The 17,520-nt window shown below is 48.2% G+C and overlaps 1 protein-coding gene across 1 annotated transcript; it reads left to right on the top strand.

The window, feature by feature from the left end:
• The first annotated feature begins 7,430 nt into the window (after positions 1-7,430).
• LOC141127033 (uncharacterized) lies at positions 7,431-17,218 on the top strand. Its single transcript, XM_073613158.1, has 3 exons — positions 7,431-9,151; positions 10,331-10,474; positions 13,496-17,218. The coding sequence occupies exons 2-3, from the start codon at positions 10,406-10,408 to the stop codon at positions 16,943-16,945; spliced, it is 3,519 nt and encodes a 1,172-aa protein (XP_073469259.1). The 5' UTR covers positions 7,431-9,151; positions 10,331-10,405; the 3' UTR covers positions 16,946-17,218.
• Positions 17,219-17,520: the final 302 nt, after the last annotated feature.

Here is a 17,520-nt window from a genome sequence, read left to right as displayed (position 1 = left end):
CACTGCAAGGCACAGCATTTCATAGTGGGCACTGAACATCACATGAAGGGCAATGCAATGCACAGCACATGACATGGTCAGCACAGCGCATTACATGGTGGGCACTGCAATGTACAGCAAATGACATACTGGACACAGCACATTACATGGGGGGCACTGCAAGGCACATGACATGACATGACATGGTGGGCACAGCACATTACATGGGGGGCACTGCAAGGCACATGACATGACATGGTGGGCACAGCACATTACATGGGGGCACTGCAAGGCACATGACATGGTGGGCACAGCACTTTACATAGTGGGCACTGCAATGCACATGACAGGACATGGTGGGCACAGCACATTACATGGGGGCACTGCAAGGCACATGACATGGTGGGCACAGCACATTACATGGGGGCACTGCAAGGCACATGACCTGACATGGTGGGCACAGCACATTACATGGGGGCACTGCAAGGCACATGACATGGTGGGCACAGCACATTACATGGGGGCACTGCAAGGCACATGACATGACATGGTGGGCACAGCACATTACATGGGGGGCACTGCAATGCACATGACATGGTGGGCACAGCACTTTACATAGTGGGCACTGCAATGCACATGACAGGACATGGTGGGCACAGCACATTACATAGTGGGCACTGCAATGCACATGACATGGTGGGCACTGGGCACAAGAGAGCACATTACATGGGGGAAGCAGCAGTCTGTCCCCTAGCACAATAATTACACAACATCCCCCTAACAAATGTACTGACCTTATCATAACAGTATGGGAGATGTCCTTCCTCCCGGGCTCCTGCTGGTTAGGACATCAGCGCCCCTCCCCCAGACATGGAGGATCTGTGTGAGTGAACAGATCCTGTGATAGGAGTCAGGCATCGGCAGAGACAGGACTTGGCTGCACTGACTTGTCTCCTCCATGTGTGCACAGAGGGCTCCTCTTCCTTCAGGAAGGCACACAGGAATTGACAAGCCACTTCCATGGGCCTATATTGAGGGAGGGGCCTGGAGCTGCAGCTCCACCAGCCCCTATGTTAATCCGGCCCTGATCCAGATCCATAGACACCTGCCAAAATACCTAGAGTCCAACGTACACCTGGTCCTTCAGAGGTTTATGCAGAAGAGCTCTGTCTGGAAGAACCTACCACTCACCCCTGTAGGCCGGGTTAATTTAATTAAAATGTCCTTCCTCCCTAAGTTTCTGTACATATTCAGAAACACCCCTATTAGTATACCTAACTCCTTCTTCACGAAACTAGAACAAATGATCAGTTCATTTATATGGCAGGGGTCGGTACCGAGAGTAGCTAGGTCCACACTTCAGCTCGCACTTTCAGAAGGCGGCCTCGCCCTCCCCAACTTTAGGAAATACTATCGGGCTGCGGTCCTGGTGTCAGTGAGGTGGTGGTTCACACAGGATCAATCCAACCCCTCGGTCAACCTAGAGGCAGCTATAGTGGGTTCCAATTCTGAACTAAGCAATCTAGTTTACAGAGGGCCTAGATCCACCGCACAAATCACCACCCTCATGAGGACCACGGTAGGGGTGTGGAAACAAGTCTCAAAGCATCTAGAGGAGCCGCAGACGTTCTCTCCCCATATAACCGTATGGGGCATTCTGTCAATGTCCCATTTGCGGACAGTACCTGACCCGCAGGAGTGGGGCAGATACGGAGTGAGAACACTGAGAGATGTCATGCCCGAGGGAGGTCTGCTCTCCTTTGGAGGGCTGAAGGGTAAATTTGGGCTTCCCTCCTGGATGTATTTTAGGTTCCTACAGCTAAGACAGGCCCTTAGGGCACAGTTCCCCGATTCTATTAAGGTTGAACCCCACTCGGTGGAGAGGTTGCTTACATCCCGCATCATAGATAGAACATTATCTTCCGTCTATCTCCGACTTACATGCGCGGGAGGCTCTGGGGCTACTAGGGCCTTCTCGGCCTGGCAACGTGACCTTCCGACACTGACTGAGGAGGACTGGTTTGAGGGCCTACAACAGTTTATCCCTCTTATGAGGGTACTGCACGGCACATGCCATGGTAGACAATGTACAGCACATTACATGGTGAGTACAGCATATTACATGGTAGGCACTGCATGGTGCAGCACATGACATGGTGGGCACAACACAGCACATGACATGGTGAGCACTGCACAGCAATTTACATGCTGGGCACTGCACATGACATGGTGGGCACTGCATGACACAGCACATTACATGGTGGGTACAGCGCATTACATGGTGGGCACTGCATGGCACAGCACATGACGTGGTGGGCACAGCGCATTACATGGTGGGCACTGAATGGCACATAAGATTACATGGTGGGCACAACACATTACATGGTGGGCACTGCATGGCATAGCACGTTTCATGGTGGGAAATGCAACTGCACATTACATGTTAGGAACTGCACATGACATGGTGGGCACTGTTGAACAGCACAGCACATTACACAGTGGGCACAACACACTACATGCTGGGCACAACACATGGCAGGGTGGGCACAGCATAGCACATGACATGGTGGGAAGTGCACATGACATGGTGGGCGCTGCAAATTACACGGTGGGCACTGCACATTACACGGTGGGCACTGCACATTACATGGTGGGATCACTGTATGGCACAGCACATGACATGGTGGACACGGCAAATTACATAGCGGGCATTGCAAGGCACAGCCATGACATGGTGGGCATTGCACATGACATCGTTGGCACTGGATGGCACATCACATGACATGGTGGGCACTGCACATTACATGGTGGGCAATGCAAGGCACAGCACATGACATGGTGGGCACTGCAAGGCACAGCATGACATAGTGGGTACTGAACATCACATGAAGGGCAATGCAATGCACAGCACATGACATGGTCAGCACAGCGCATTACATGGTGGGCACTGCAATGTACAGCAAATGACATACTGGACACAGCACATTACATGGGGGGCACTGCAAGGCACATGACATGACATGACATGGTGGGCACAGCACATTACATGGGGGGCACTGCAAGGCACATGACATGACATGGTGGGCACAGCACATTACATGGGGGCACTGCAAGGCACATGACATGGTGGGCACAGCACTTTACATAGTGGGCACTGCAATGCACATGACAGGACATGGTGGGCACAGCACATTACATGGGGGCACTGCAAGGCACATGACATGGTGGGCACAGCACATTACATGGGGGCACTGCAAGGCACATGTCATGGTGGGCACAGCACATTACATGGGGGCACTGCAAGGCACATGACATGACATGGTGGGCACAGCACATTACATGGGGGGCACTGCAATGCACATGACATGGTGGGCACAGCACTTTACATAGTGGGCACTGCAATGCACATGACAGGACATGGTGGGCACAGCACATTACATAGTGGGCACTGCAATGCACATGACATGGTGGGCACTGGGCACAAGAGAGCACATTACATGGGGGAAGCAGCAGTCTGTCCCCTAGCACAATAATTACACAACATCCCCCTAACAAATGTACTGACCTTATCATAACAGTATGGGAGATGTCCTTCCTCCCGGGCTCCTGCTGGTTAGGACATCAGCGCCCCTCCCCCAGACATGGAGGATCTGTGTGAGTGAACAGATCCTGTGATAGGAGTCAGGCATCGGCAGAGACAGGACTTGGCTGCACTGACTTGTCTCCTCCATGTGTGCACAGAGGGCTCCTCTTCCTTCAGGAAGGCACACAGGAATTGACAAGCCACTTCCATGGGCCTATATTGAGGGAGGGGCCTGGAGCTGCAGCTCCACCAGCCCCTATGTTAATCCGGCCCTGGGCGGAGCATTAGGCTCCGCCTCCGCCAGTTACTCTATCTCTGCGTAGATGACCCAGGGGCGGTCACTCTGGCCAGACCAACTCATCGGCTGTCAGGGGGGGCGCCTGTCACTGGCTTCCCTCCTGGCCTCCTCACTTGCTAATTTGCTGTGCCGGCGCTGCGCTCCAGCAGGCCGGTCGTGGCGCCGGGGACAAGAGTATATCGGGAGGCGGCCGCGAGAGGACGGGTAGTGGGACTTTATTTTTTGTGCTTTTTTGCCGCCCCCCCCCTATGGCGCCCATGGCACTTGCCATGGCTGCCATACCCTAGATACGCCTCTGCATGTGCGGCTGCAGAGCAGGGACACCATGCATTTCATTTTGGCCCTGGGGGAGGTTTGAACACTCCTGACTCCCCCCTTATCTACGCCCCTGGGCGGTAGGATGGAAACAAACTGCCTGTTTCTATCTGACTGTCATCAGATTCGTCTGTTTTTATCGGATCGAATGCCGGAGGGTGTCAACGGTCTGCTGACATCCGCCGCTCCATAGAGAACAATGGGTGGTCCGGTTAGATTCGCCTGAAAAACAGACAGGCGGACCCGATCGGCCCGCTGGTGTGAATGGGGCCTTACAATGCATTTCTATTTAATTTTTAACCGCTTCCCGACCGCCCACTGTATATTGACGTCCTGTTTTTTAACCACTCGACCACTGGGCACTTAAACCCCCTTCCTAACCAGACCAATTTTCAGCTTTCGGTGCTCTCACACTTTGAATGACAATTACTCAGTCATACAACACTTTACCCATATGAAATTTTTGTCCTTTTTTTCACACAAATAGAGCTTTTTTTTGGTGGTATTTAATCACCGCTGGGTTCTTTATTTTTTGCGCTATAAAAGAAAAAAGACTGAAAATTTGGTAAAAAAAATGAATTTTTCTTTGTTTCTGTTATAAAATTTAGCAAATTAGTAATTTTTCTTCGGAAATTTTGGCCAAAATTTATACTGCTACATATCTTTGGTAAAAATAAGTACAACTTGGTGTATATTATTTGGTCTTTGTGAATGTTAGAGAGTCCAAAAGCTATGGTGCGAATATCTGAAAATTGATCACACCTGAAGTACTGACGGCCTATCTCATTTCTTGAGACCCTAACATGCCAGAAAAGTACAAATACCCCCCAAATGACCCCTATTTGGAAAGAAGACATTCCAAGGTATTTAGAAAGATGCATGGTGAGTTTTTTTGAAATTGTCATCTTTTCCCACAATTCTTTGCAAAATCAAGATTTTTTTTTTCTTTTTTTTTTTTTCACAAAATTGTCATATTAGCAGGTTATTTCTCACACACAGCATATGCATACCACAAATTACACCCCAAAACACATTCTGCTATTACTCCCGAGTATGGCGATACCACATGTGTGAGACTTTTACACAGCGTGGCCACATACAGAGGCCCAACATGCACGGAGCACCTCCAGGCGTTCTGCAGCACCCAGGCCAATTCTTGTATTTCTCTCCTACATGTAAAAATCATCATTTATTTGCTAGAAAATTACATAGAACCCCAAAACATTATATATATATATTTTTTTAGCAAAGACCCTAGAGAATACAATGGCGGTTGTTGCAACTTTTTATCTCACACGGTATATGTGAAAGATGAAGTTACACCGAGTAAATAGATACCTAACATGTCACCCTTCAAAATTGCACACGCTCGTAGAATGGTGCCAAACATCGCTACTTAAAAATCTGCATAGGTGACGCTTTAAAATTTTTTACTGGTTACATGTTTTGAGTTACAGAGGAGGTCTAGGGCCAAAATTATTGCTCTCACTCTAACGTTCGCAGTGATATCTCATATGTGTGGTTTGAACACTGTTTTCATATGTGGGCGGGACTTACGTAAGTGTTCGCTTCTGCATGCGAGCACACGGAAATGGGCGCTTTAAAAAATTTTTTTTTTTTTTTATTGTTTATTTTACTTTATTTATTTTAGTTTGACACTTTTTTCCCCGAAAAAATTTTTTTGATCACTTTTATTTCTATTACAAGAAATGTAAACATCCTTGTAATAGGAATATGGCATGACAGGTCCTCTTTATAGTGAGATATGGGGGTCAATAAGACCCCACATCTCACCTCTAGGCTGGGAAGCCTGAAATAAAAAAAAAAACAAAAACGATCTTGGCTTCGATCGTAGCGGTGAGTCGGTAGAAGCACCGGAGGGTGGCGGGAAGGGGGGGCGTCCCCTCTCGCCTCCCATAAGAACGATCAAGCAGTGGAACAGCCGCTATGATCATTCTTATGGTGTAGGAAATTGCCGGCTGAAAAAGCTGATATCTGAATGATGCCTGTAGCTGCAGGCATCATTCAGATATCCCCGCTCAAAGTCAAGGACGTCATATGACTGTGGGCGGGAACTGGTTAAAAATTGCGGGGTATTGCAGAGTATTGCGGAGTAATGCAGGGTATATTGCAGGGTATTGCTGGGCATATTGCAGAGTATTGCGGGGTATATTGCAGAGCAGTGCCGGGTATAATGCAGAGCAGTGCCGGGTATAATGCAGAGTATTGCAGGGTATAATGCAGAGTATTGCAGGGTATTATGCAGAGTATTACAGGGCATTATGCAGAGTATTACAGGGCATTATGCAGAGTATTATGCAGAGTATTGCAGGGTATTAGGCAGAGTATTGCAGGGTATTATGCAGAGTACTGCAGAGTATTGCAGGGCATTATGCAGAGTATTGCAGGGTATTATGCAGAGTATTATGCAGAGTATTGCAGGGATGGCTGAGCATGGAGGGATGGATGGATGTGACAGCAATTGTCACTGAGCACCGCTGTGGGCACTACACATGCAGCCCACAGCGGTGCTGCCATCCGATCCCTCCCCCTCTCCCCTCGCACTGTACCGATCGGTACAGAGAGGGGAGGGACGAACCGGCGTCATGACATGACACCGGTCTGTTGACATGTGATCGCTCCGTCATTTGACGGAGCGATCACATGGTAAACGGCCGCGATGAGCGGCCATTTACCATGATCCGTGATGCGCCGGGTCCTCTGGACCTGGCGGTCACGGAAGTTCTCGGGTGCGCGCCCGAGCAGTATTCTGGGAGGACGTCCATGGACGTCCACCCAGAACTAGCCGACCGCGCTGCAGCCGTCTTTCGGCTATGGCCCGGTCGGCAAGTGGTTAAAGATGGATATCTCGGTAATGGCAGCAGCTGCTGCCACAACCGAGGTATCCATCTTTAGGGCTGGCGATTCTGTACACGATAACGGTGGTCTCTGCGGCGGGTTTCGCCACGAGATCACCGTTATCTGCGGCGGGAGAGGTGCCACCCCCCCTCCCGCCGCTCTCCCGCGCCCTCCGCCGCTTACCGGAGCCGTTGGTAGCGGCGGAGGAGATCGGGACCTGTCACCGCTGAGGCACTGAGACGAGTGAGGCCAAGATGGCCCCCACCCGTCTCTATACCATGTGACGGCCGGAGCGACGTCATTACGACGGCTCCGCCCACTTCTCTTAAAGGCACAATTTTTTTTGTGTCATTTTTTAAAACGATTTTTTTTTTTTTTTTTTTTTTTGCATTTTAGTCTAAATATGAGATCTGAGGACTTTTTGACCTCAGATCTCATATTTAAGAGGACCTGTCATGCTTTTTTCTATTACAAGGGATGTTTACATTCCTTGTAATAGGAATAAAAGTGATCCAAATTTTTTTTTTTTAAAAACAGTGAAAAAATAAATAAAATAAAGTAAAATAAATAATAAAAAAAAAAAAAAAAATTTATTAAAGCGCCCTGTCCCGACGAGCTCGCGCACAGAAGCGAACGCATACGTGAGTAGCGCCCGCATATGAAAACGGTGGTCAAACCACACATGTGAGGTATCACCGCGACCGGTAGAGTGAGAGCAATAATTCTAGCCCTAGACCTCCTCTGTAACACAAAACATGCAATCTGTAGAATTTTTTAAACGTCGCCTATGGAGATTTTTAAGGGTAAAAGTTTGACGCCATTCCACGAGCGGGCGCAATTTTAAAGCGTGACATGATGGGTATCAATTTACTTGGCGTAACATTATATTTCACAATATAAAAAAAAATTGGGCTAACTTTACTGTTGTCTTTTTTTTTTTTTTCAAAAAAGTGAATTTTTTCCAAAAAAAGTGCGCTTAGAAGACCGCTGCGCAAATACAGTGCAAAAAAAAGTATTGCAATGACCGCTATTTTATTCTCTAGGGTGTTAGAAAAAAAACAATATATAATGTTTGGGGGTTCTAAGTAATTTTCTAGCAAAAAAACCTGTTTTAAACTCTTAAACACCTAAAATCCAAAATGAGGCTGGTTTTGAAGTGGTTAATATTGGTATTAGATAAACTTGAATTACTGGATGACCAGGCACTAGACATGGATCAGTAAACAATAGCCAAGCCTGATTGTACTAATTCATCTACGCCTATAGAACACTTGTCACAAGAGAAATATAGCAGCAGCCAACGCTGATCCTCTTAGGAAAATGCTAGCAGCCTGGCTCTCTCTGGCTTCACAACTTCCGACTCACATGCCCTGAACAAGTGTGCAGCAAATTAAAGTCAGAAGTCCTAATATACATACTTGTTACAAGTCTGTGGCTCAAAGTGATGGCCTGGTGTCAAGTTAAGCTGGCTGTTCCAAAAAAATAAAAAATTGAACTGACTACCCCATCCATACATTCGCGGTGGATGGAAAGATTACCCCCCGTGTCACTATTCTGACAGCGTCATCAGAATATACTGATCAGGGCTGCATGTGCTGATCAAAGCAAAGTTTTCCAACAAGCTGTTTCATGAAAAGTTCATAGAACAACCATAGATGGATTCAAATTTGTTTGGTTATGGTTTGTTTTGGTTATTCCTGAAAATCACATTTATAAGGAAAGATCAGATTTATTAATAAAGATGACATTTATTGCTGAAAATCGGATTCATTCCTGAAGATCGGACAGATTTCACTCTAAACAGACACTTTCTAAGATAAATGAGAACTGTGTGTGGACTTTGCAGACAATACTGAGATGAATTCACAAACCTTCAACATCAAACAGGTAGCTCCTTACTTCCTGTCACGTGACGGCCGTTAGAAAAAAAAAAAAAAAAAAAATCTTAAGCTCCGCCTACTATGTCGTCATTGTGGCAAAGGCTCACTTAATCCTTACTTCCTGTCACATGACGGCCGTCTTAAGCTCCGCCTACTGTGACATCACAGTGGCAACAGCACACACATAAGGCAGCTGCAGGGAGTTCTCAGTACCATTTGGATTGATCTCGTGTACAGGTAGGTCTTATTTCCCATCTCTCCTCATTCTCCCCTTTATTATATTCTCCTATTAGTGTCATTTGATGTAAAACAAAGTCCATCCATATTATTTAATCCTCCTACATTATTATTAATGGTGTTTACTGATTTTTTTTTTAATATAAGATGAATGATGGATGGATTCTTAGATGGATATTATATACAATGAGGGGGATTTACTAAGACTGGAGCAGCTGTTTACACCAATCATTTCATTTTCACAGCTTCACCAAACAAGCTGAATCTGGATGCCGATTGGCTGATCTGTAGATCTGATCCAGATTCTGTCTGCTCCAGTATTGGGGTCACACCATAGAAACGCAGTCCGGATGTGTTCCAGGTGCTTTTCTGCATGCGCGGTTTTGATGCATTTTTGGTGCGTTTTTGATGCAGTCCAGTGCTTTTTTTTCTCCCCTCTTTTTTTTCCTTAACCCTTATAAGGACAAGTGTGTTGCAGTGCGTTTTTTGATGCGTTTTACAGCGTTCCAGTACAGTCCAGTGCAGAAAAAATGCAGCATGTTCTACTTTTTTTTTTTTCTGGAACGCACTGGAACGGCAAGCACTGGTGTGAACTATGCCATTGAAAACCATATACCCTACTTTCCATGCGTTTTTGATGCAGAAAAAAACCACATGTGGTGTGAACTGGCCCTTAGTGAATCCCCCCAATCAGTAGATGTGTTCAGTATAATGAGACTCCCATTGACATCAGTTGTAGATATTCTGTGTGATATATAAAGTGGTTGTAAATCTGATCAAAGTCCACAATTTCCATAAAATCCATCTTCACCTCTCAGGAGAACAGAGCGGGGGAGGGGAGCTGCAGTTAGAGATCTTGTACATTGTATAGTGTGTGAGAACTGATTGAAGGGACAATCACCCCTCCCCCACACACCATGCAGAGCTGAGCTGTGAATACACAGGCTGTGTGCTGAGCTCTCCTCCCTGTCACCATTTTATCTCTGGTGTCAGGAAAACATGTCAGATTTAATTTATACTGATAACAGAGGAACAAGAGAGAAATGACACTTTGGAGAGGGACAAGAAGTAATCACCATGGAAACATTTGCCGTGTTCACATTTCATGTCTGAGATTTACAACCACTTTAAGTAATAAGACAATAAACTAATCCTGTTTTTTTTTTCTTCTCTTTGCAGATCGTTGATCGTTTCTGAGATACTTTTATCGTTTTCGGAGATTTTCATCCCAAGGGAAAAATACAAATCGCAAAAATGCTGTTGTTATTGTTACTGGTTGTAGTGAGAGACTTGGCGGCGGCTCTTTGGAATTACTATTTTCCAGTAAGTATTTGTTTTTTATTTACCTTTTTATAAGACGTGTCGCATTAACCCCGCAGGGGGCGCTGATTAGAACCACTTCCCACCAAATAAGTAGAGAGGCTGTCCGTCCACACAAACACTCCATTCACATTGGCTCCAATAAACAGTGGAGGGCACAGGTGGCAAACACAACGCCAGGCCTTGTAATGTGACCTGCGCAGCGCCTGCCGCCCGCCACCTCCTGTTCTAACCAGCTGCTTTCCGCTGTCACACAGGTCTCCTTGGCAACAGGAGTAAACATGCACTCCTGCGCTCCCCTCAGTCTCCCCAGCGGCGCGGGTGTTCTGTCGAGAAGTGCCCCCCCCATAGAATAGTGCCCGGCATGTACTGCGCGTGCGCAGGACGGAACAGCACAACAGCTGATATCCCGATCCGCTGTGCTGACGTAACCAGGGAACAAGCACACATCGTCAGACGTATCTCTCGATGGGAGATACCATTTCACACGCACAATTTTAACCTATACAAATGTCGGGGGAGACTGTAGTTCTCACATGGCTGCTGCTGGAGGGCGGCTAGTGGCTGTGTTGAAGGGCTGGTTTTGTCTGTGTTCACACAGGCAAAATCGGCTGTTCAACACAGAAAACCTGCCCTCCAACACAGACAAAACCGGACCATCAGCACACTGCGAGGCACAATGTGAGAACTACGGTCCAACCCCCCCCCCTCCCCCCTGTTTGTATAGGTTCCAATTGTGGCCATGAAATGGTATCCCCATAGAGAGATGCCTCCTACGATGTGCGCTTGCTCCCTGGTCACGTCACTCCAGCTGATCGGCAAAGCAGCTGAAGTGCGGCTCCGTCCTGCGCATGCGCAGTACTTCCCGGGCACTATTCGATGGGGGGGCACTTCTTGACAGAACACCGGCTGTGTGTGTAGCCAAGCGCATGCGCTATCCATCCGGCATAACCAGTCAGTGGCAGATGTACCTGACGGCTCCGGTGGCTGTGTGTTCTCATTTACATCTAGCAGATTTTGAGGACTTGTAGCGGTAGGAGAGAGTACAGATGTGAGGTTTGCTGTGGAAGGGGGGAGGGGGTAGGAGGGCTGTGGAGGTGTGTAGAAAGATGTGTTTAGAGGTTGGGGGATGGGGGCAGAGGTCAGAACCCAGTAGGAGGGGTGGAAATTAGATGTTGCACATTGGGCACAGAGCACCCCTGAATCCCTGCCCTCTGTACGTAGCGCACCCCTGAATCCCTGCCCTCTGTACATAGCGCACCCCTGAATCCCTGCTCTCTGTACATAGCACACCCCTGAATCCCTGCTCTCTGTACATAGCACACCCCTGAATCCCTGCCCTCTGTAGATAGCGCACCCATGAATCCCTGCCCTCTGTACGTAGCGCACCCCTGAATCCCTGCTCTCTGTACATAGCGCACCCCGGAATCCCTACTCTCTCTACATAGTGCACCCCTGAATCCCTGCTCTCTGTACATAGCACACCCCTGAATCCCTGCCCTCTGTAGATAGCGCACCCCTGAATCCCTGCCCTCTGTACATAGCGCACCCCTGAATCCCTGCCCTCTCTACATAGCGCACCCCGGAATCCCTGCCCTCTCTACATAGTGCACCCCTGAATCCCTGCCCTCTGTACGTAGCGCACCCCTGCACTCTGTACGTAGCGCACCCCTGAATCACTGCACTCTGTAGCGCACCCCTGAATCCCTGCCCTCTATAGGTAGCGCACCCCGGAATCCCTGCCCTCTGTAGGTAGCGCACCCCTGAATCCCTGCCCTCTGTAGTTAGCTCACCCCTGAATCCCTGCCCTCTGTAGGTAGCGCACCCCTGAATCCCTGCCCTCTGTAGGTAGCGCACCCCTGAATCCCTGCCCTCTGTAGGTAGCGCACCCCTGCCCTCTGTAGGTAGCGCACCCCTGAATCCCTGCCCTCTGTAGGTAGCGCACCCCTGAATCCCTGCCCTTTGTAGGTAGCGCACCCTTGAATCCCTGCCCTCTGTAGGTAGCGCACCCCGGAATCCCTGCCCTCTGTAGGTAGCGCACCCCTGAATCCCTGTCCTCTGTACTAGCACACCCCTGAATCCCTGCCCTTTGTAGGTAGCGCACCCCCGAATCCCTGCCCTCTGTAGGTAGCGCACCCCTGAATCCCTGCCCTCTGTAGGTAGCGCACCCCTAAACCCCTACCCTCTGTACGCCATTACATACTGATCACTGAGTGCCCCGCCTGACTGGCTGGCTGGTTTTTGGCTAATTGATTTGAATCTCCCGCCGTAAGCTCTTGAAGCTTCATTTAGAGTCAGGGGAAACAAATTCCCAACCTGTGAACAGTGTTAATTTTGTCGAGTAAAACGACTAAAACATTTTAGTCGTCTAAATGAATATTATTTTATTCGACTAAAATAAGACTAAAACTAAAACAACTAAGACTAAAGCTAAATAGAAACTTTAATGTTTCTATTTAATAATGACTTAAAATTAACACTGGTCTGTAGTGCATGTTCATACCTCAATACCTCAATAAATAACATATTAGATTTTTCACTCCAGCGGTATATAATGAGTTTGGAAATTGTAGAGAAATGTTAACTAATGCATTACAATTTAATTACACCCATTAGGTTTTAGACGACTAAAATGTACTGGAGACTTTAGTCGACTAAAACGTAGGACATTTTAGTCGATTAAAATGTACCGAAGATTTAGTCGACTACGACTAAAACAACTGCAGAAGACTAAAATGGGACTAAAAGTAAAATGCCATTTTAGTCCTAAGACTAAAACTAAATTGAAATTTGCTGCCAAAATTAACACTGTCTGTGAGACCCTGAACAAAACAAACAATTACTGCTCCCTTCATTACAGAATGAGCTGAAGCTAAATTTGCCAGGACCTTTGCTAGGAGGGTGCTACATATGTGACTACATAACATTGTAATATTTATTTATTTAGTAACTAGCTAAGTTTTATGTAGAGTTCCAGTTTAAATTTTGGACTTTTCACTTACCACCTTTTTTTTTCCTTTATAGGCTGAAATACTTGCTTTCCAAGAGGAGGAGCAGGTGACAGAGGAGGAGGAGTTGGTGGAGAACAGGATGGAGGAGGAGGAAAGTAGGGAGAGGGAGGAGGAACAGATGACAGAGGAGGAGGAGTTGGTGGAGAACAGGATGGAGGAGGAGGAAAGTAGGGAGTGGGAGGAGGAGCAGATAACGGAGGAGGAGTTGGTGGAGAACAGGATGGGGGAGGAGGAAAGTAGGGAGAGGGAGGAGGAGCAGATGACAGGGGAGGAGGAGTTGGTGGAGAACAGGATGGAGGAGGAGGAAAGTAGGGAGAGGGAGGAGGAGCAGATGACAGAGGAGGAGGAGTTGGTGGAGAACAGGATGGAGGAGGAGGAAAGTAGGGAGAGGGAGGAGGAGCAGATGACAGAGGAGGAGGAGTTGATGAAGAGAGAGGTAGAGGAGAAAAATACAGAGGAGGAGCAGATGACAGAGGAGGAGGAGTTGATGAAGAGAGAGGTAGAGGAGAAAAATACAGAGGAGGAGCAGATGACAGAGGTAGAGGAGTTGATGAGAGAGGAGGAGCAGATGACAGAGGTAGAGGAGTTGATGAGAGAGGAGGAGCAGATGATGGAGGAGGAGAAGGAGTTGATAAAGGGAGGGGTAGAGAACAGAATGGAGGAGGAGCAGATTAGAGACGAGGATCAGTTGATGAAGACAGAGGTGGGGGAGAACAGGATAGAGGAGGGGGACAGCAGGAAGAGGGAGGAGGGGCAGATGACAGAGGAGGAGGAGTTGTTGAAGAGAGGGATGGAAGAGGACAGGATGCAGGAGGAGGACAGCAGGAAGAGGGAGGAGGGGCAGATGACAGAGGAGGAGGAGTTGATGAAGAGAGGGGGGGAGGAGAACAGGATGCAGGAGAAGGACAGCAGGAAGAGGGAGGAGGAGCAGATAAAAAAGGAAGAGGAGAACAGGATGGAGAAGGAGGACAATAGCAAGAAGGGGGAGGAGGACAAAAAGAAGAAAAGGAAATGGTGCAGAAAGGAAATCAAGAAGGAAAAAAGAAAGATAAAGGAGGAGGAGGGGATAAAGATGAAGATAGGGGACAGAATGAAAAAGCTGGAGCAGCTCAGGGAGAGGCAGGTGGAGAAGAACATAAAGAAGAGGGAGAAGATGAGCAGAAATGAGAGGGAAGAGGAGAACAGAAAGAAGAGGATTGAGCAGTACAGAAAGGAGTGGGAGGAGGAAAACAGAAAGAAGAAGGAGGAGTGGAGAAAGGAGAGGGAGGAGTCCAGAAAGAGGAGGGAGGAGGAGCATAGAAAGGAGATGGAGGAGTACACAAAGAGGGTGGAGAAAAAGAGAAAGAATAAGGAGAAGGAAAGCAGGAAGAGGAAGGAGGAGGAGGAGGACAGAAAGAAGAAGAGGGAAGGGGAGAGAAAAAGTAGGCTGGATCAGTGGTTGGAACAGCGCATTAGGAAGAAGGAGGAGGATGACAGAAAGAAGTCAGAGGAGGAGGGTAGAAGGAAGAGGGAGGAGGAGCAAATGGCAGAGGTGGAGGAGTTGCTGAAGAGAGAGGAAGAGAAAAGGATGGAGGAGGGGGACAGCAAGAAGGAGGAGGAGGACAGCAGGAAGAGGAAGGAGGAACAGATGACAGATGGGGAGGAGTTGAAAAAAAGAGAGGTGGAGGAGAAAAGGATGGAAGAAGAGGACAGCAGGAGGAAGGAGGAGGAGGACCGCAGGAAGAAGGAGGAGGAGCAGATGGCAGATGGGGAGGAGTTGAAAAAAAGAGAGGTGGAGGAGAAAAGGATTGAAGAAGAGGACAGCAGGAGGAAGGAGGAGGAGGACCGCAGGAAGAAGGAGGAGAAGGAGATGATAGAGAAAGAGGAGTTGATGAAGAGAGAGGTGGAGGAGAAAAGGATGGAGGAGGAGGAGAGCAGGAAGAGGGAAGAGGACAGCAACCAGGAGGGCGGAAAGAAGAAGAGGATATGGCGCAGAAAGGAAATAAAGAAGGAGGTCAGAAAGAAAAAGAAGAGTTGTGGGGTAAAGATGAGGATAGAGAAAAGAATGAAAATGCTGGAGCTGTTTTTAGAGAGCAGGGAAGAGGACAGAAAGAAGAAGGAGGAGCAGAGCGGAAAGGAGAGGGAAGAGGAGAACAGAAAGAAGATGGTGGAACAGTGTAGAAAGAAGAGGGAGGAGAAAAACAGAAAACAGAGGGAGGAGCAGTGCAGAAAGAAGAGGGAGGAGGAGGAGAGAAAGAAGAGGGAGGATGAAGACAGAAAGAGGAAGGAGGAGGACAGTAAGAAGAGGGAGGAGTGGAGAAAGGAGAGGGAGGCATCCAGAAAGAGGAGGGAGGAGGAGCACAGAAAGGAGATGGAGGAGTACACAAAGAGGAAGGAGAAGGAAAACAGGAAGAGGGAGGAGGACAGAAACAGTAGGCCGGATCCATGTTTGGAGCAGTGCAGTAAGAATAGAGAGGACGATGACAGAAAGAAGTCAGAGGAGGAGAAGGACAGAAAGAAGAGGAGGGAAGAGGACAGAAACAGTAGGCTGGATCAATGGTTGGAGCTGTGCAGTAAGAAGAAGGAGGAGGATGACAGAAAGAAGTCAGAGGAGGAGGACAGAAACCAGAGACAGAAGCAACACAGAGAGATGAAGGAGGAGCAGCGCAGAATGAAGTCAGAGGAGGATGACAGAAACAGAAGGGAGGAGAGCAATGAAAGGAGGGAGAAGTGGAGAAAGGAGAGGGAGGCGTCCCGAATGAGGAGGGAGGAGGAGCACAGAAAGGAGATGGAGGATTACACAAAGAGGTTGGAGGAGTACAGACAGAATAAGGAGGAGGGTCTCAGAAAGGAGATGGAGGAGTACTCAAATATTATAGAGGAGTACAGAAAGAATAAAGAGGAGGTGCACAGAAAGTGGACGGAGGAGTACACAAACAAGAGGGAGGTGTACAGGACAGAGAGGGAGGAGGAGCACAGAAAGAACATGGAGGAGTGCTCCAAGATGATTGAGGAGGGCCGAAGGAAAAGGGAGGAGGATCACAGGGAGGAGATGGAGGAGTTCTCAAAGAGGATAGAGGAGTGCAGGAAGAAGGGGGAGAAAGGTCACATAAAGTGGATGGAGAAGCACACAAAGTGGGTGGAGGAGTACAGAAAGGAAAGGATGGGGGAGTACATAAAGAAGATGGAGAAATACAGAAAGCAGAAGGAGGAGACACATAGAAAGGAGATGGAAGAGTACACAAACAGGACAGCAGAAAGCATAAAGAAGAATGAGGAAGGGTACAGAAAAGAGATCGAGGAGTGCATAAAGAGGATGGAGAATTGCAGAAAGGAGATGGAGGAGGAGTGCAGAAAGGAGATAGAGAATTACACAAAGAGGACAGTAGAGAGCATAAAGAAGGTTGAGGAGGAGCACAGAAAGAGGATGGAGGAGTACATAAAGGGGATGGAGGAGTACATAAAGGGATGGAGGAGTACATAAAAGGGATGGAGGAGTAAAAAAAAAGAAGAGGGAGGAGAAGATGGAGGATGGGAACCATACCGAGAAGGGGGGGGGGGGGTGAGATGGTAAGAGAAAGATGAAAGGATGAAGAGGCAAAAGAGGAGGGGAAAAAAGGGCCTTAAGAAAGCTTAAGGATGGGGCAGGCATAGGGGAAGGGTGGAAGAAGAGGGAAGGGAGGGGAAGATGTTAAGAGAAAGAAAGGAGGAAAAAAGGGCTGCCAGGAAGCTTAAGCTTAAGGACGGGGCAGGAATAGGGGAAGGAAAATAGGGGGAGCGCGGGGGGGGGGGGAGGAGGGTAAGAGAAAAAAGAAATGATGAAGGGGAAAGGGGGAGGAAAAAAGGGCGGACAGGAAGCTTAAGGATGGGGCAGGAATAGGGGAAGGAAAATAGGGGTGGGGTGGGGAAACATAGGAAGGAAAAAAGGAGGGCGGGGGGACCAACACAGTAATTACCAAGCACGCAGGGGCGAATCCAGAGTCTAGTCTCGGGAAGGGCACTGGCAGAAAATAAGGTGTTGCTTACGGAACTGAAGGAGAGCATACACTGTGGGTGGGG

This window comes from Aquarana catesbeiana, linkage group LG02, assembly GCF_042186555.1.
Source record: "Aquarana catesbeiana isolate 2022-GZ linkage group LG02, ASM4218655v1, whole genome shotgun sequence".
NCBI lineage: Eukaryota > Metazoa > Chordata > Amphibia > Anura > Ranidae > Aquarana > Aquarana catesbeiana.
Note: the sequence above shows the minus strand (reverse complement) of the source record. Positions and strands in the feature narration are given on the sequence as shown.